This window comes from Apteryx rowi, unplaced genomic scaffold (assembly GCF_003343035.1).
Source record: "Apteryx rowi isolate R43461 unplaced genomic scaffold, aptRow1 scaffold_130, whole genome shotgun sequence".
Taxonomy (NCBI): domain Eukaryota; kingdom Metazoa; phylum Chordata; class Aves; order Apterygiformes; family Apterygidae; genus Apteryx; species Apteryx rowi.
This window is the reverse complement of record NW_020447531.1, coordinates 1635221-1655286: the sequence shown is the minus strand read 5'-3', so window position 1 is coordinate 1655286 and position 20066 is coordinate 1635221. Positions and strand designations below refer to the sequence as shown.

At 38.7% G+C, this 20066-nt stretch overlaps 1 protein-coding gene across 2 annotated transcripts; it reads right to left on the bottom strand.

Moving 5' to 3' along the window:
- Positions 1 to 3341: 3341 nt before the first annotated feature.
- On the bottom strand, positions 3342 to 17450 carry TRAM1 (translocation associated membrane protein 1). Of its 2 annotated transcripts, none has more exons than XM_026056266.1 (11): positions 17182 to 17450; positions 14373 to 14436; positions 13663 to 13784; positions 13362 to 13478; positions 12297 to 12355; positions 11805 to 11889; positions 9259 to 9329; positions 9070 to 9174; positions 8307 to 8450; positions 7159 to 7316; positions 3342 to 3967 (listed from the first exon to the last, which is right to left on the bottom strand). In XM_026056266.1, the coding sequence occupies exons 1-11, from the start codon at positions 17302 to 17304 to the stop codon at positions 3894 to 3896; spliced, it is 1122 nt and encodes a 373-aa protein (XP_025912051.1). In that variant the 5' UTR covers positions 17305 to 17450; the 3' UTR covers positions 3342 to 3893. The 2 variants fall into 2 exon arrangements, with proteins under 2 accessions (XP_025912051.1, XP_025912052.1); XM_026056267.1 differs by lacking the exon at positions 17182 to 17450 and adding an exon at positions 16019 to 16194.
- Between the last annotated feature and the right edge of the window lie 2616 nt (positions 17451 to 20066).

The window sequence follows — 20066 nt, the reverse complement described above, 5'->3', positions numbered from 1 at the left end:
TGAAGACTGGACTCCCGTCAGTGAGGTCTTCCAAATCACACACAGTGTACTCTACTGTAGTTTTCAAACAACAAAAGTGCAGTTGAAAGTGGCAGTTGCCTTACAGCCTGATGTATGTTTTCTCCCGATCTTTTCTTCTGATTTAAATATAAATATTTGTGTACTTCCAGGATTACTGTATCAGGTGACTTAATCCAGTGGAAAAGCAACGAACAACAACAAAGTCAGTTTTCAGCCATACCAGCTCCCTGATCTAGCTTACCACGCAACCCAAAATGCTAGTACCAGAACAAGGGAAGGGGCAGAACCCCACATTTGGCAGCAACCTACATTACTTTCAGCTGAACATGACTATGAAATTGCTCTCTTCCCTGCCCCATTTCAAGTTTTGTCCCCAACGAAATCACTTCAGGAGCAGTTACCTAGATATTCAAAAAAAGCAAAAGGATGGGAGATGTATCTCAACCCTGTTTATGGAAGTCTAATTACTTGTATCTTAAACCATTACACTGCTTTTTAGAATTCTGGGTAATTCCATAAACACAAGTAAAATTTTCAAAGAAAAGAAGTGTTTATGAAAAACATCAAAATGCTTTCCAGGAACTACCAATTTGACAAATACAATATCTCAACATAAGTCATTTACTTAAAGCTTATTATAACTCTGCCTGAAACAGTCTGAGTCTTCTCTGCAAGACAAATGCCTTGATTAATCATAAGTTTGGGCATGGGATTACACAAAAAGCAGTGTTTTTAAAGTGCCATGTTCATGCATAATTCACATAGGAAAACAAAAACAACCTTTGCAACTAGTTAAGAGTAGGAAGTGTCCAGGTAAGAGCAAATACTCTGAAAATTTAATTTAGCTGCTCTGTGTTACGTTTTTGTACTTGGAGGTTACATATTGGTTAGTAAAAATAAAGAATTGGTTTATGATAATACAGTCTGGCACATAAACCAAACATACACTTAGGGGGGAAAAAAGGCTTGAAATCATCTGCTGCAGGTCTTGAAAGAGTTCAGACAAGACAGCAGGGCTTTAACAAAACAAAATAAAAACCCAGCCACAGTCTGTATGAACCACTCAATTCAAATCCGTGCACACAGGAAAAAAACCCTTCTCTTTGTGAGACCTGGCAATGGACCAGGATAAATTACTACAGCTAAGCAAGAATTATTTTTATTAGGCATAGGAATGCAGTGAGCTCTTTAGTCATTTCCATTTCTAATATTCCTCATTCCAAAATTCTGGAAACGTGATTGGACAACTAGTCTTCTTGCAGCTTACTGAATCCTAGATTACAAATGAAGAGCCAAAAATGTAGTAAGGTCTGAAAAATCAGAATTTGAAGGAACTCAAAAAAGTTATCCAGGCAAAGAAAGAATAATCTAGTGTAAAAACAGATAATAGCAAACTTGAAATATGAGTCTCAAAATCTTGTCAATTCATGGGGAGGTTCTGCCCCAAGGAGAAAAATAAAAAAATTATTGCTGTTGCAGGAAGTAAGAATGACTCATCCAAAACTATAAATATATATATTTAGTTATGATACAGGAGACAACAGACACTGGTTTTCAATACTCTTTTCAAATTCTAGGACAACTGGAATCCTTGTCTAATACCAGGCAGAGAGCGGCAACTCCTATAAGGCAAAGATGAAGATTAAGCCATTGCGAAAACAAAAGCGCTTTTTGAAAAGTCCAAAGGCCAAAAATGTCCATAAGGCGAAAAGGAGACAAAAAGCAATGTCAATATTAGCAGGCAAGAATATACTCTTTTGAAGTTTTTGGAAGTGAACCTGAACTTTACATTTCAAGACTACAGTGCCAAAGAATGAAGTTTACAAGAAACAGTTTGCCTCAGGGAAACAACTATTATAACCCTCAGACTCCAATAAGTCTCAAAGAGCTCAAGAAGTACCTTAAAAGCTCCCTTCATAATTTGTTCCCTCAGCCTTTAAGATTTGGGCAGCACCAAGACAACCAGAAACTGCAGACAAACTGCTTTAGCATCCAAGTACCAGGCTAGAAACTGTAAAAATCTGCCCTTCTGGCTTAAGGTACAACTTGAAAGCAAGGCACACAGATTCAGTGAAGGTCTTTGTTAGAAACATCAGACATGAAACGTGGTTTTGTGCAGTGAGTATTTAATGTATACAATTCCCTCAAAATTTGTGAGCTCCAATTTTCCAGGTTCATGGTCCAATCTGATAGATTCACAGTTACACCACTTAATTTTTACTTCTTCAAACCAATACATAATACAGCTACTTCCACTGAAGCAGACTGGGCATATTTCATGGCATGCTGCCCCCACAGAGTTCTTAGGTCAAACAAGTCTGAGCCTATAACAACTTCAGGAGCTGTGAAGCAATTACCCACGAACTGTGACTTAAATTAGTTGAAACATATAAAGTACGCTGTAATAACTGTAAATAGTACTAAAGTGATTGAAGAATGGATAGTTATGTGTAGTCAAGGTTTTGTACTAGAAATGTTTATTCTGTATAGCAAGTAACCAAACTGTAAAAGATACAGAATGAAGAATTATTATTTTGTTGGGCATCAACTCAACTTTACTTACAGTTTATAACTAGAACTATTTTATCAACTTGGTTGCTATAATCACTCCTACTTACTCAATAAGCAGTCCAACATTTGTGTTAACTTGAAAGCCTGATTTAGCAACTTCTTCTGAAGAGTGAATTCAGTTCTTAACTCATTCCTAAGTGAAACGGGATGAATTATAGCCATTACAAAAGGATACAGATGAAAACATTAACTGCATATTAAACTGGAAAATTAACTGGACAAAGCTTCACATTTAATACAACTATGAAAGATAGATATGGAAAAAAATTTTAAATTAAGATTTTTCCAGTTGTAGCAAAGGGCACAATAAATCAATTTTAAGAAGTTGTAGCTTTTAAATATTTTTTCATAAAAATATATATAGAAGGAATCAAACTATTTCCTAACAGAGGTGAAACAAAGCAAAGTAGATAGAATAAAGGAATGTTTGTCATAACTCGATCCATTTATCTAACAAATTCCCTCTTCATGGAAGCATTACATGCCTCCTAAAACAAACACAACAACACACAGCAAGAACCTCCACCCTCTAAAATCAGACAAACAAGTTTTCAAAGAAGGTCCAATGCACACTAATTCTGAGATATGTACAGTGTAAAAGCACAGACAGGAGTTAATAGTGCTACTCGAATCAACTCTATGACATACACTCTCCCTTCTAATTTTCAAGTGCTAAAGCTGTATCTCAGAAAGGTTTTTATTCCTTATAAGAGATTTCTAACCAACATAGACAATAAGACTCCGCAACATTTCCAATCAGTTCAGTTTTGTTTAATGATATGGGGCAATTCTTAGAACAGATATTGTAGCTAACAACTACAAAATAAAGAGGTTTTTTGTGTGGTCTTAGAAATCCAATTTGAACTGTAAATTTGAATCAAGGTAATATACTGAAAAGCTATGATATCTATACTAAGTTTTTACTTCAATTTTGCAATACTTCTTGGAAAAAGTGATGTTGGTAGAACGGTATATATCACCAAGATTACAAAAACTGAAAGGAAATAATACATTGCATCAGTGATCCTCATTAAGTGAAGTTATTTCATCACAATAAATGTTTAAAAAAGTGTCAATGTTATTTAAAAAGTGTTGCACCCCCCTCCCCAAGTATTTGAAGACAGATAAACCCTTCCTTAGTCAAAATGGCTTTTAAAAAAAGTTTCACAAAACAATAGCAATAATCAAAAAATATGAATTGTATTTTCTTTAATCTGTAACATCTCTAGTGCTGAAGGGCCTTCCATGTAAAAAGCAGATTCTTTGGGGACATTAGTCAATTAACTTAATAAAACCCAGTTTTACGAGGACTTTTCCTTCCTGCTACGAGGCGAGTCTGCTCCATTTGAGGTCACTGTTCCATTTATTCCATTTTCTAGGAAAAAAAGAAAAAGAAAAAGAAAATGCATTTTTCAAAGAGATTGAGATGCTTTGTATTTTATTACTTTTAATTAGGTCCTAAGCAAATAGTCTTTTAACTTCTTTTCTGATATATCTTCTTTGTTAAATCCCATCATTATCTTTATAATGCAATAGTATAATGAAGACATTTTTAAAGAGTGCAAGGTTTTAAGTTTACTAAGATAACTAAAATGACATGACAAGACACTTTCCATGACAGCAAACTGTCCAGTTTCCTGACATGGCCAGACCTAGACTGAAAAACAAGATCAGCTGTAATATTTTAGACAGATATTCTCTTGAAAGTAAGATATTCAACCTACAGATAGGACAGTCATTTGAAATTTTGGAGTCACATAGCATACACATAACTCCCCAGTATAGTTCTTTATTGTTTTGCCCACATATTTCTCACTTTAATTTTTGCTAAAATTGCACTCCTTCACTTACCTTTACAAACTTTTCATATAGTTATGACAGCTTTTTTTTATATACATGTAAGCACACACACTTTTAACATATGTTAGTCTTCCACTTTATGTTCTGGGGAAAGTATTTACATAGATAAGACGGACGAAGTAAAATAGTAGTAAGAGTTGGGAGGAGCATCCCAAATCCCAAACATGGGAAAGAGTTCAAGCACAAAACTGGGCACCCAACTAAGAATACAAAGCAAGAACTTCTTACCAGCTGCACCTCTCCATTTCTATACCCACTTTTAGGGCACCTTAAAGGTCTCAAGAGCTTTAATCTGCACAAGTGCCACAGAGACTATTCAATAGCAGAAGTCTGCCCTAGAACAAAAAATGACCCACAATCTAGGCGTTTACAATGCATGCAACGTACAGAAAAAGGGAGCAACACAATACCACTATGAACTAAGGTATCCCAAATCTGAAGACTGACATCCACAGCCAGCTCTAATGCTTCCTGCTTAAATCTTTGCTCAAAAGACTTAAAAATATCATTCTCATTTCAAGCAACAGTTATATTCTTTTGCACAAGTAACTGGTTAAATTGATGTGATGATTGTTTTCCAACTGATGTTTTCAAGATGTACTGCAGATTACCAGTAGAGAATGGCCAATCCACAAAACAACTGCTTATCATCCTCTCTCCACCACTACACACAAACACTACCATTTATGCAAATAAGCAACAAAATAAGTAATAAAAGTAGCAGATAGGCCCAGTTACTCCTATAAGAACATTCAGACTCTGTCCAAATGTATTTGGTTGCAAATGACACACCATCATTGGAAGCCTATGTAAGGTGATCCTTGGATCCTTCTCAAAAGGTTGGGTTGTTCTCAATTTAAGCAGCTTACTATCAATGAGCAAGACCCAAGCCAGTTAACAGTTTAAGACAGTAAGATTTCAGTTAAGTCAAAACAAGTAAAACCAAAACAAAATAACAAACAAGAACCAGCATGTGTCCAGGTACCAAAGCTACTGCACCATGAAGATTTTTCCTACCATGTCATTTCTTGTCTTCAGCACAGTGGATAAGTAACACATTTTACTGGACTCTGGTACCCAAAATCCAGCCAGACACAAAAGATAAGGACTATTTTAACACAGTTTAATTACATGTATTACTCTTTCAGAAACTTGGGCTTGCTGCATCCTGTACAAGTGTTCAAACAGCACCAGACTATCTGCACAGCAGAAAAATCTGAGATGACACTTATCTTTGCAATTTTAAAAGTGCTTTTCTCCTTGCATTTAAAATATTAGGTGGAAGACTCCCCAGAGACAGACCTATCTCAATTATTTTGTGAATTAATCCACAATTCAAATTAAGTGCTTTTATCATTCCATTTAAGTTAGGCAAAGAACAGCAAATTCACCAAATTACATGAATTAAATAGTTTAAGGGATTTAAAAGCTACTACACTTTTGACTCATTGATTTAAATGTGATAAGTTTTTGTTTTAAGAATATTTGAAGATTTAATTCCACAAAAATGTAGCAAGATATAATGAATATGAAGCTCTGATTCAGTAAGACACTTACAGAGGAAAATAACTTCACTCAATTAAAAACAAAAGTCCAACTGAATTTTTTAGTGTTCTTAACTTCTAAAAACCAGACTGACACCTCCCCCCTTGCATGTTAGCTTTAGGGGAAGGGGAAAAAAAAAAAACCCAAGTTGCGGTTAGTTAAGAACAGCCAAAAGGGAATCTAGAGAAAGACTCTAAAATACATGATTTTAAGAAAGAAAAAACTTGAAAATAAATCAGTTATCTGTGATTATAAATCTCAGTTCTCAGTGCAAACCTTATCTTTGTTTTCTCTACACACTCAAGGTCAGCATATCAGAAACTGAAACAGGCTGGTGATAAGTGATTAGTAGCACAGGATCATGTTGTAATAAGCTTTGAAATGACTCAAGCAGAAATCACTCAGTTGGAAATTATTCAAGCTAGTAACAACTACATGGAAGTTTAACTGTTGGTACAATAGAAATATTTAATTTTTTTTAATGTAGCACATTGTTTTCCTTAGAGGAAAAAGTATTCTGTTCATCTTTTATGTGCCTTCCATAAAAAAGGTTTAACATTATCAAAAGACCAAACCTGGAGCCATTAATTCATTTCCAAAAACTTTTGTGTAGGTTGACAGTAGTGAGTAGTTATTAATTCCCCTTAAAAGAAGCATCAAAACTATTTTTAGTAAAGACAGTCCAATATAAGCTTTCTGATTTGCTGGATCATCCAACCTTCCCCTCACCCTGAAGACCCAAAGTCTAGTGGCACTGAAGAAACATACTTGAAATTCATCATAAGAAAAATTGAGGTAATTGATTATGAAATTTGAACTAAAAATGTGTCTGTTCCCTTTTTATAACTGAACAAATCATGATATATTTTGCTCAAGTAATAAAATTAGACCTAAGTCTCATGTCATATTAACCCTAGAAACAGTAATTCCTTCAGTCAATTAGAAGAGAAAGCCAAACAATTAATTTATATGTAAACTGTCTTTTTTGTAAAACCTTTTCGTTTAAAAAAAAAGGGGGGGGGTTCTGTAATTGAGTCTCTCGAGACTGAAACATAATTCTTTTTTTTTTAAGCAATTATATCAAAAAAAGGCTTTCCTTTACCTTAAGTTCTTTTTGAGAAGTCAAGGCAACAGGAAACCTGTAAATATGTAAATACAAACCTCTTTCTTTTCTGGAGGTCTTTCCTTTAGCTGTTACAAACTTCTTTTTCACTGACTGAGGCTGAGAAGAATGTTCTCTCCACCTGCGAAGCTGGAAATTAATGAACTTCCACATCATAAACGCTTGAGCCATACAGATGGAGGCCAGCACACTGATTCTAGAAAGAAAACACAGTTAAAGGTTTAGCAGCAAGTTTATCTAGTTATCCAAACAGGAAAGAAAAGAACCATCTTGCCTCACACAACTTTTCGTATTTCAGAAACTGCTTTTTAACTCAGGTTCCTCAAACGCATTTAAGTGATTCCTTCAAGATGACATGAATCTGTAAAGTTAAGAAAAACCGATTTTTTTGCCTCTCACTAGTGACATCCATTTTCTCATTTTTCAGAGATGCAAGAGTTAGCTCACATACAGCAATTGGGCTTAGCACACCCAAACAAAAATAGAGATGCAGTGACAGTAAAGACTTTGCACTTCCATCAAAACTGAGAAGCAATAGATTTATTTCTTGCTTTCTCCTTCTCAGAGTTACTCTCAAGGTACCAGGTGGTTACAGCTGGAAATAGGGTAAAAGAAAGTCTGGCAGTTATGAGTATCTAGAAGATAATGCTGACATTGGGAATGTTTCTACAACTTCATTTTCTGGATTTAATTCATAAAAAGACCAGGTGGCTGGCTGAGCATTCTGCACCATATGACAGCAATAGGAGCTGTAATAAAGGCAGGGAAAGAGGTGAGAACTATCAGCCAGCATCAAAGATGCTCTGGACATAATGCCGACCTATACAGATTCACTGAAATTTTTAAGGTTTCTTTGTGGAGTTGCACTTACATCTAGAATTCAATTGACTTAATTCTTAAACAGTTGAAAGGAATCTCTATAACTGGACAATCCTTTTAATTCTGAATCTTCCAGTAAAAATGAGTAATCAATTATAAATTCCTCAACTGTAGACTGTAAATTCTTCATTTCTTTTCACTGTGCCTTGCAACTTCTTTACAGAAGCTATACCTATTGATCCCATGAGTTGTATGAAAACTCCTAACAATTCAGTATTACCAGCATTAATATTGCACAGTTCCTACTGTGTATTTAAATTTAACACAAGTTTACAGCTTGTGCTTAAACATTCCAAGTTTGTTGTACCTAACAGCCAGGATATTAAAGTTTCCAGTACTGAAATTCAGCTGCTGATCTTCTGCTCTTGCCAGTCCAAAACCAAAAGTGAGGACAGAAAGAATCAAGGTGAGAAGTCTTCCCAAAACAAAGAGAACTGCCCACAGTGAAAACCTACAAAGAAAAACACCACAAACTAAATCAATTCTCTGGATTAGTTCACAATACAAATTCACAATATGAATGTTTAACGTTTACTTTTTACTGTGTGAATTCAAGAAAGCATTTGAGATTTAAGAACTTAACCAAATTCATTATTTTGCACCCATCCTACAGTAATCTTGTATTTCTAGTATTCATAGAAGGCAAAGAGCAAGAAAACCCTTGCCTCACAATCTTTTTCTACAAGCCAGAAGTATGTCCTAAAAACAAATTTCAGCTGAACTCGAACACAAGCATGTTTTTAGTTTCTACAAAATTGACTGCAAGAGCAATCTATGTTGTTCCTTCCTCTATACTGAGAGCTACATCTCAAAATGTTTTTTACTGTATTAATAAGAAGTGCAAAATTTTATTTCATTTCTTATAACTATAAATATTTACTTGAATAGCTGAATAAGGTTAAAAAAGTCAATGTTTTATAGATATAAATACTAAGATTAGTTTGGAGAGCTCTGGCTTCTAAGCAAACACTGTGTGAACTTGTTTTTAATTTTGGCTTCTAGTTATTAAATACACAAGCCTTGTGAGACATAACAGAAATTACAGGAATTAAAAGATAATAGCTACTTACCCTTTCTGATATCTTTCATCACTGAAGTAGAAAAGTCGGGATATGTGGAAAAGAAATTCAACAAAGTAATGCAATACCAGAAGAACAAGTCCAAGATGGGTCAGACTATCAAAACAAACCAAACAAACATTCAAACATTTTGTTAAGATGGTTAAGAGCAAAGCCAAAAAAAGTTTAGAGCTGACTTACTTTAGAAGATAGGCTCCAGCAATATGAAAGAGATAAAGTCCAATGTAGACAATTTGACGAAAGATATCCTCCTATTAAAGAGGAAAAAATTAATTAAACATTACATACAATGTTTCGTATCTCCTAGTCTTGGAAACTCTTTTTGCCTACTCAGCTGCCATAATACAGGTCATCACTTAACCCAAATCTTGTAATTCCACACGATGCTTATTGCTTATTTGACAATAACATTTATTGTATTTCCTCAGAATAGTGTATGCCTAAGATAGAGTTATGCCCTTTTAAAAAGCATCATTTTGATGTCTTTCTCAGATATGACTTCTGGGAATTTGTACTAGCTTTTACAATACTTGATTAGTATGTATTACTGTATCTTCAATTAATCTACAGTTCTACAAGTCTGTTGCACATCAGATTCTGTCAAATTGCTAGAGAAATAACAGAACAGAATCTATGAACCAACATGAAAAGATTTGCAAGTGCTGACATCTATTTTAAAAATACAAGGTCATCCAAGATGCCGGCACACTGTTACTGGCAAATATAAAGAACAATGTTATTAAGCAGAGATGTCAGACTACATGGTCACACTTCAAGGAAGGTTTTAGCCAGCCACATTTGATTGCGCTTCATAGAAACTAAATAGTGAAGAGACATGAACTAGACCATGGATACAATGTGCTCTGAAAGCAGAAGATTCCACTTGTGAACAGAACAATCACCAAAGTACACAAGACCACAATAATAACCGTGGTCTTGAAATGGTATATAGGGCATATTCAAAAGCGCTCAAGAAGCTCCGACTTTCTGGAAAGATTCCCTAAACTTCAGATACGGGGCTTCAGACTTATCTTGGCTATATGAAATAATAATAATAAAGTTTAAGAAGTTCACCTTGTAAGATATATGCTAAGTTATACAATACTATCTCAAAGCCAACAGAAGTACAGAATCAAACACTTGCCAAAACACCTAGCAACACACATGCACAGAAAACGGACAGAGAATGACCTACTCTAAATGCTCTGAAAGAAAATAAGAAACAAGCTCTATTAGACAAATTACAGAGTAGTCAGTTCAGATCCTCAGTTTTTCTAACTACTACTAGGACAAGCTTTTTGCATTTTATCTTCAAAACTGAGGTAACATTTAAATAGCCCTTGCATCCCTGCTTAGAGTAACTTTTAGAGACTGAAGACCTATTGGGGTAACTCAGGTGGAGGCACATGCTACTATACAGAAAGCTGAGATAAGAACATTTTTCCTTGTTGTCTATGTCAGCAATACGGACAAATAGACCCGAGCGAAAGAAGGCAGTTTATGAAAATGAGGAATAAGGTAGTGGAGCCAAGGTGAGAGAGATTAAATTGTGATAAATAAATATTAACTATAAACTTGCTAAAATAAATGAACTATTATTCTCTCAAAACTTTTTCTATAAGGTATAGGCCAAAGCTCCAAGTAGAGGCCCAGTAAAACACTACTACTCAGTATAGAGCATTTCTACCACTTGTGACATCTTTCTTAAAGTTATGCTGAAGAAAAAACACTTGGATATCAAGTCAAATTCCAGTGATGTCACTAGCAGAATCTGGGAGCATCAGCTGAGCTGTGTTTTTAGATTCAGGATGCCTGCAAAACGGTAGTGTTTAAGCTGATTCTGATCAGCATGAAAACAAAGCATCTCAGTATTATTCTCTCAAGCCTGCTATAGGCTCTTGAACAACAAGGACCTACGACTACATAACACTTATACTTTCTTGATTAAAGCAGAACTCTGACAGCAGAGACTCAATCTAGTCACAGAGTAACAAGAGAAGAGTTTAAAAAGGAAATTTGATATGCAAAATGAACCTGAGAAAAGAACATGCAAAAATACAGTTTAGGTCAGTCAAGGAAGGCTAAAGATTTGCTACAAAAGTCTAGAGCAAACTCAACATTAACAATAACATTGAGAACGCCAACAGGAAAATCTCTTTAGGATGAATGTGCTGTTGAAAACTCAGCATGAAAGGAAAAAAAACCAAAAAAACTCAATACACAATTAACCAGAACTTCTGATGAGGATAACTGTCTTTACAACAAATTCTGAAGAGTAATATTCCTTGGAGGTAGAAAATTATTCACTGCCTATATTCTGCATCACCCATGCATCATCCATGAAACAGTACTGTACTTCAATGAGATTATTCAGACTCTTAATTACAAGAAAAAAAAGTTTAAACTAAACCTCACATTCAGTTGTTCAAAGGAAAATCCAAACTCTCTTATAGTAAATGAGAAATGCTAGTAAGTTTTATTTACACAATAGATATGTAGGCATTTTACTGCAATTAGAAGTAATGATTTAACTGAACAGAAAAAAGCCATTCTTCTCCACGGAAATATGAGCACTCAAAAATCCTTCAAGGACAATGTAAGTACATGAATAAGAACAGGATAGGAAATCTAAGGTCACATATTACTCTGAAAGTCCAAAAGAAATGAACTCTTTTTGCTGCTAGAGTTGAATTCTTTAGAGTTTTCAGTTTACATTTTGAACTTACTTTTTTGGTTTTCTGGAAGTACAGTTCTGGAAAAGCATGAAACCAGTATGCCAACTGTGAGATGTAGAAAAACTTCATTTGAAACCTGTACAATAAAGCAAGAATTGAAAAATACTACCTTTTATAAATGAATTCAACATGTTTCAGAAGCTTTCCAGTAAACATATTTAATCACTATCTCTAAGGAAGGAATAATACAGATCTTTACTGCCAGCCAACACTATTCTCAAAAGTAAGATTTCCAAAAAATAAAGTAATTAAGAGAAATAAATAAAACTTGTAAAAACCTCATCTTTAAATAACGGCCTAAAGAAAGCAGACTTTGTAAGCTACAAATTGATAGATAATCAATCTCCATCAATACAAACAAAAATATACCAGTGACTAGTTTCACAGACTACTTAGTCTATGCAGATTGCACATGATAAACCCTATGTTTAAAATGTCTGACACCTCCCCACCCCCACCAATCCTTTAAAGAAGGGGCCTTACGGAACCAGAGTGTGTGGGTAGTCCCTCCACAGAGAGGTAGGATCTGATATATAGTTCTCCTGAAAAAGCAAAACAAAAACCAAAAGTCAAAAAAAAACCCCAAACACACAATGTTCCTATTTCCTAGTCATAAATAATGAAAGTATATATACACACACACACGCACGCAAACACACAAGTAAAAGCTGCAGACCAAGGTCTATTCCATTTACAAAAGAACAGATGAATTGGCTTAAAAAAAGACCCAAACAAAACACATGCTCATTCAAGAAAAGAGTGTCCTTATGAGATGGAGGTTATTTCAGCATCACTACAGCTGCAAGTTTTCCCTTGTAAACTGTCAATAAGCTTAGAGTAAAACTAAGAGGAAGAAAGTTTTTCAGAAAAAAAAGTCATTATGATGCAGAAAAATTCACATTCTTCCCTTTTTTGAAACTCAAACTTCCATCATCAGTAGAAAATGAAGTCTGAGTTAAATAGCAAGTTACTACAAGGGAAAAAAAAAAGTTATTAGCTTACAGCGAATCAGGTACCCCCCCTCAACAAGTATCTATGCATGTGGGGACATGAGATGGCTTACCCCTTTCCCACTGAGAGCAGAAAGTCTCCTTGCATTTACACCATGGGGTAAGCTCATACACATACAGCCACTAGAGAAGAGTATGTAACCTGAAAGTTCAGTCACCTTAACCTATAGCAACCTGCCCATGCACCCATTCCCTAGGCTACCAAACTCTGTGCATGATTTTTTTTTTTTTTAACTTTTTATGATAATAAACCAACACAGAACAACTACAGAGAATGAAGTACCATAATAGACATATGATAATAAAGTCATGTTTAACTTTATTAATAATTTGTTTGAATGGGAAACCCAATTAAATCAAGCTAAACAACAGTGACAGCTCAGGTTTTATACTCAGTTATGATGAAGAATTAAACAGAATTTTGCATCTTGTCTCTAATCTAATACTAAAAGAGAGCTGAAAAACAAGTAAGTCATTATCATAAATAAATGTAACTTTTAAAATATTATACTATAAACACAAGAGAGAGTATACTTACAGAGACAAGAATACTTGTGCCCCAAACACAGGAGAAAAGGTAGAATGCGCTAAGTTGCCCAGATTCATTGAACTTGCTATGCTTTGTTTTTGAAAAGTGCATTTTCCTGTTAATTTTCTAAAATGAAAATCCAATGTTATTTATATGCTTTAGCATTTAACAGTTAAAAGTTCTAATACAGTTAAAAGCGTCAATGTATGTTTTAACAGCTAAAAGTTTTAATGCAAGTTTACTTCTAACAGTCATAAAATCTAATTAAAACCTGACAATTATTGTAATGAAATTAATATTTTGTACTTACATCCAGCACATACTCCTGAATAATAGCATGTATGATTATTGCTACAAGCATGTAAAAGAAAATTGTAGCCAAATCCTTGATGCCATAATGATAGAGAGAGATTGTTTCTGCAGATTGTTCTTCTAAAAGAAAAAAACAGATTTAACTGTCAGGTGCTGACACAGTTTAATCACTAATAAGTTTGTTTCTCAAACTGAAATCTTTCAGACAGAAGATACCTGTTCTGCTGACAACAAACTGAAGTCAAATTAAACCAGCACCATGAGCTAGGTCACTGGACAAAGCTTACTGTAATCTTCTCCATCACATCACAAACTAAACTTGTTTCTGGAAAGATGTACTATAAAAATGAAAACTTAATTGCACTTTGGCAGCTTGTCCAAGTGCATTGAAATGGGACTATAAAATTATGTTAAATTATCGCACACATTCACCCCTTTGACTAGTAAATATGGTCACTTGCAAAACCAAAATAAGAATTAACATGAACTTATATAGCAGTCAGATAGGGTTTTAGTTCTAATGATGAATCCAACAGAATAGAAACATTTTCACTAAACTGATTTTGTTAAAACAGAGTTTTACTGGAAATAGTTTAAAGTGAAATCCTTGAAAACTACTTAATATCTATTCAAACGAAGTAATTCATCTGACCCTCCATTTAGAAAATACAGCTAAACTGCATGACTAAACTCCTGCAAGACACATACCTGTGGCAGGAATGGTAACATTATACTGAAGTGTAACAAAAATGACAGCTGCTTTTGCTGTAATCTGAAAAAGAAACAACAGTGTTATTTCACTGAAATAAACTATATTAAACTGAAAACATTTGCCCTTGGTCTTAGTACCCTTCCCCAGCCTGCCTTCCCCCCCTAACAAACAACTCCCATTATCACATCACTCATCTGACCTTCTAAAGGTAGAACAGACTGCACAATCTCTATAGGTTTGTTTACAGACCTACATTCTCCTGAACAAAATATCATCAAAAATTCTATTTACGGACAGTCTTTACCACAACATTAAAATGATATGCAATTCTATGCAATTCACTGCAATTCTTTCTCCAATGCACACTACTAATCTATTAACAGCACGAACAATAGCCTGTAATACTTGGACCATGACGGACACAGCAGGGTCTCAGAATAAACTTCATTTAAAATTACTTATAATTGATACTATAAAACCCCCAATAAATAAGCAGCAGCACAAGTTCCTATCTGTCAGTAAGTATCAATTAATTTTCAAGTTTAAAACAGCTTTGGGGAATCCTAATGAATATCACAAATCAACATGTCTTATCAGAGAAGATAAAAAACCCCCAAGATCTCCAATATTTATGATCTGACCTGTTTCTCATTGCTATATAAAACTAGCATCCTTGCTGTATTTATAGAATTGACAAGAAATATCCTTAGGAATCTTGAAAGAATAATTTGGATATCTGAAGGTAATTTCTAGGTTACTACCTGCATTTGCTATCATCTACAAGAAATGAGGTTTTACTTCTTTTTTTTTCTTAGTGCTTTGTAAACAAGCCCCAGATTTCTCCATCTCGGATTTCTCTGAATATACAGTGTTCATTCCATATAACTTCACAGAATCCAACTAGTTTGCCTGAATTACTTAAGCTGCCTAGGGCTTCCTATACGGTCAAGGGAGCCTTCAGAAGACAAGCCAAAGCACTTAGTTGATTCCAAATTGCCATTTGAAGGCTCTGTAAACTATGCACAGGGTCCTAATTCAGTCCATAAGTCAGGCAGTATAAATACCATGCCAACGTTAAGCACAGTGGGTAATTTCCTAGTCCTATATCAAAACGTTTCAAAAATCACAACAATCTGTTCAGCCAGAGCATATATGTACCACCAAAAATATGCCCCTTCTACCAGAATAGATTTCATGCATGGGTAGAACCCCTCCCAAAACTTCAATATTACCACAATTAGTATGCATTGTAAGACACAAGTAAATAAAATGTAAAAGCTTAAGCTCATGAGGTCTCATTTCCCAGAAAACCACCTTATAAGGGCTGTCTTGGTGATTTTTGATAATAAAACACAAGCACAACAGCTTTCTTAGTCTGGCCTGCTTGTTATTTTCTCTCTGTATATTTCAACTATTGTTAAAACAAAACAAAAAAGTCCACTGCCCTCTAATGCTGAACAGTACCAAAACCTGGATAAAATTACCCTGAAAAACATCCACAACTCTTTAGCCCAATGGCTAAAATACGGAAATGCCTACAGGTAATGACAGCCTACCAGAAACACTTGAGTAGCAAAAACAGAAGCGTCTGGCTTTGATGAGATACCACTAAGGGCATTTCGGAAAACACACCCATAATTACCTTTTGGGTTCCCTCAGTAAGTAACTGAAAAGAGCCAAAAAGGAACGTTTTACTTCAGCAATCAAGCTCAGCTTTTTCTTATTTTTCCTGTCAGTTCACCGACTTTTAGGGTCACGTAGGAAGAGCTTCAGCTCGCGCACACCACACCAGGGGCCCACGAGGGGCGCCGGGCCCGCGCAGCGCGCCCGGCCACGGCGGCGCCAGGCCCGGGCCCGCCACGGAGCCGCACTCCCCCCACGCACCTCCGGCACCGCGCCGCCGCCTCCCTCAGGACCGGGCGAGGGGGGCTAACGACAAAAAACGACTTTTATCACCGGAGAGCGCCGTGAGGCAGCGCGCCGCCTCCCTGAGGCGCCGGCTCGGCGGCGGCCGGGGTGGGGGGGAGGGGGCCGTCGCGCGCCTCGCCCCCGGCGCGCGGCCACCCCCTCCCCGCCCCGCCTTCGCTCCCAGGTGCGCGCGCGCGGGGGGCTTTGTGTACACGTCACCGTTTGTTTCCCTTCCCCGCGCCGAGGGCGGGGGGGGAGGCCGGGACCGCGCCGCTGCAAGGCCTCACGGGACTTGTAGTGCCGCCGCGGGCCAGCTGGGCAGCACACAAAGAGCAGGGATCGTCTTTCGCGGCAGGGCCTCGCCTCCCCCTTCCCCCCGGCGCTCGCCCAGGTCCGAGTGCGGCCGCACACTCCTCCCCCTCCCCGCCGGCCGCCGCCGCGCTCCGACTGCCACGTAACCCCGCCGCCTGCAGGAACTGCCCGCCGCGGCCGAGGCCGGGGGAGGAAGCGCTATTCTCCGCTCCGCGGCTCCCGCCAGCCGCGGCCTTCCGTCGCGAACTCCGAGGGGGCGAGCGCGCTGGACGCCCGCTCCTCGCGGCGCCCCGGGGCAGCCGGGCTCCCACCGGGCACAACAGGAGAAGAGGGCGTCCCCGGAGCGGCCGGGCCGCGGCACCGCGGAGAAGCCACGGAGAAGGGGCCCGACGCCCGCGCTGGGCCAGGCCCTGCGCCCGCATGCCAGGGCGCGGGGGGGCCGAGGCCTCACAGCCCGCGGAGGGCGTGGGCTAACGGGCAGGTGCGCCCGGAGACACGGGCAGAGGGGCCGAAGCGCTCCTCTGCCCGCCCGCATCGGGCACACGCACAGCGCAGGCGATGCCGCGGGGCCCCCGGGCGCCTCACCTCAAACATGAGCCCCAGCAGGAAGATCATAGCCACGCAGGACACGATGTCCGCGTGATTCTGCACGATGAACTCATGGCTGAGTACGGGCGGGTTCTTGTTGCTCTTCTTGCGGATCGCCATGGCGGGCAGCGAGCTGGGCGCCGCTACTGCCAGCACAGCTCCTCTCGCCGCGGTTAGGAAGGGGCGGAGGCGGCCGCGGAGCAAAGGAATGGCAGCCGCCGCCGCGCCGCCCCGCCCGCCCGCGGCGCCAGCGCCGCTTCCTCTCCCGCCCGGCCGCAGAGAGCAGCCCCTCGGCGGGCCGCGGCGCCCTGCAGCGCCCCCTGCCGGCCGGCGGCGCCCGCCCCGGCGGGGGGAGGCGGGGCGCCCGCGGAGGGGCGGGGCCTGGCACGGCCCGGCAATTCAAACCGGCCAATGGCGGCGCGGCGCCTCGCTGCTCCCGCCCCCGCGGGGCAAGGGGGCGGGGCCGGCGGAGCTCCCGCCCGGCGGCGGCGGCGGCGGCCGCATAGGGCCGGGCCGGGCCGGGCCGGGCCGGGCCTGGCCGGGCCTGGCCTGGCCTGGCCTTGCCAGTAGGCGCCGCGGCGCGAACTGGGCCCGGGGCGCCCGCTTTCCCGTGGGTTATCGGAGCAGACGGGTGGCTCCAGGGCCAGGATTTTTCTTTTAGGCTCTCGGCAGCTGGAAGTTGAGCTCGGAAAGGGTGCAATTAGGCAGCTATGCTCATCAGGGTCATTATCGTCGCGGCCAACGGGCAGCCACAAAGTGTAGCTTTTGCGGCGCGAGCAGCCTCGTGCCTTACAGCCCCGTGTGTTTAAATTCTCATGCAGAAATAACCAGAAGAAGTTACCCTAGAAACAATGACAAAAAATCCAGTAAGAAAAGTTACCCAGGTACAAAGGAAGAAAGGCTAGAGGGGAAGTACAGAAGGAAGAAGAGACATTAAAAGGGACTCGAGCCAGGGATAATAAAATAGCAGGCTGTTGTTACATTGAAACGGATGAAGGAAAAAGGCTGAGAAATCAGCCCAAGGGCAGAAAACATCCAGGCCAGATTAAGCTGTCCCCAGAATCTCACAAATTCATGCTACTTTTGTTTATTAAAGACAGATACTCCTGATGGATATATGGAGAAGAAAGACCACGCTCTAGAAAAACAGTAATTTACAGCTGCAGTTAAAGCACTGTCCGAATGGATTTGCTGCCGGGAGGCCAAGAGGTTGGTTAAGCTGGAACTGCTGCGTACGGCTTGGCCTTGCCAAAATGTAGAGGAGAGTATGCACCACATACACTGTGAACCGTTAGCAACGGGTTGGTTTCTTTTTAACTGTACGGATCAGTGACTTATGCAGCAGACTGATTAGTGTATGACTTGGTAAGTGTTTCATCTATTCTGACGTGCCTAAAAACTGAATTCATGAATAACAACTGACTGTATTTAGAAAGAAGAGAACTCCCCCTTTAGCAGTACTTTAAGGAGATACATTTTAGAATTACTTATTTCACTTTACTAAAAGATGTGCATAGAAGTAACACTACATGTATAAATGCAGTATTTTAGTAAGTCTTTAAGTAACATTAACATAGCTCTTAAGTCTTATAGTAAAAAATACCACAAATGTAGAAAAGAAGCATCTTAGATGAAATCACAATCTAAAATCACCATCACTGCTGATGAGAAAATAACAGGTAATGAGTAACTTAAAATGCATCTTGCCATGCATCATTTCCTTAAATTAAGAGGTACGGTAAGAAAAAAAAATCCTAAAAGTATTCAAAGTGTTCTTAATTTTTCCAGTAACGTTTTAGCAACATTGTCTCTGTAACCTTCGGTGTGGACTATTGCCTTTATATTCCTACATGTAAAACTAACAAGAAGTTTGTTTTTCTAGAAGGCTTCTAGAAGTTCATCTGCTTTATAACACTGGCCATCAAACTGCTATCTCCCTAATTTGTCCCTGCTGTATTGCTTTTATTAGAATACTAGACCAAATGTTGTGTTGTGTGTAGGAATGAAGACACAGAAGTAGGACAAAAATGCCTCAGAGCCTCTTGCTCCTGAAAGTAACTTTCCTTAACACCTATTAACTGTAAATTAAAAAATATGTATAACATAAATGTTCAACAATCTGTGGCTTTTTAATGGTAAGTAGGCTAGGGTTTTAGAATTAGTGGGTGACGATCAAAATTTCTCTGTTTAGAATGAACTGCATTAAACAAGCAGGAAAGGAAGAACTGAGAAAGGTAAGAATTGAGAAATGCAGTAAATGATATGAGGGAATAAAGTGATCAATATGGGCAGAAGAGGAGAGAGAATTCACTGTGTTAAAAGAACAAAATGACACGGTTCCTTGAGAACAGAACTATAGTATAAGACAACATATTGAAATGACTAATTGCTGCTAAATTTGAAACTCAGGTTTAAAATCGTAACATCCCTTAATCTGGGAGCTGTGCGGATTGTTAATTTACAGCTGCAGTATCTTTCATATATAAAAAAGGAAAATGAAAATAATTTAAAAACATACAATACACAGGAATAATGGTTCTGAAGCTGGCATGCAGGTCAGGAGTTTGAACGAGACTTGTCAATAAAAGCCAGATTTACAATCAGGCTCAAACATTAAATTAAGAATGTTCTGAACCACAGGTATACTGCGATGAATAAAGCTAGCTGCGAAGATGCTCAGGAAATACTGTGGAAATTTATTAAGTGAGGAAAATAGGGATTCTTGGTATCTGGAGATGATCTAGGGTACCAAAAAGGACTGGAAATTTTCCCTCCAAAGCTGCATATATATTTAATTTAAAGAAAGAGAAGTTGATTTTGAACAAGCATTCAGATTTCAATACCAAGATGTTTTACACCCTAGAAATCCCTCCCTCCAATCC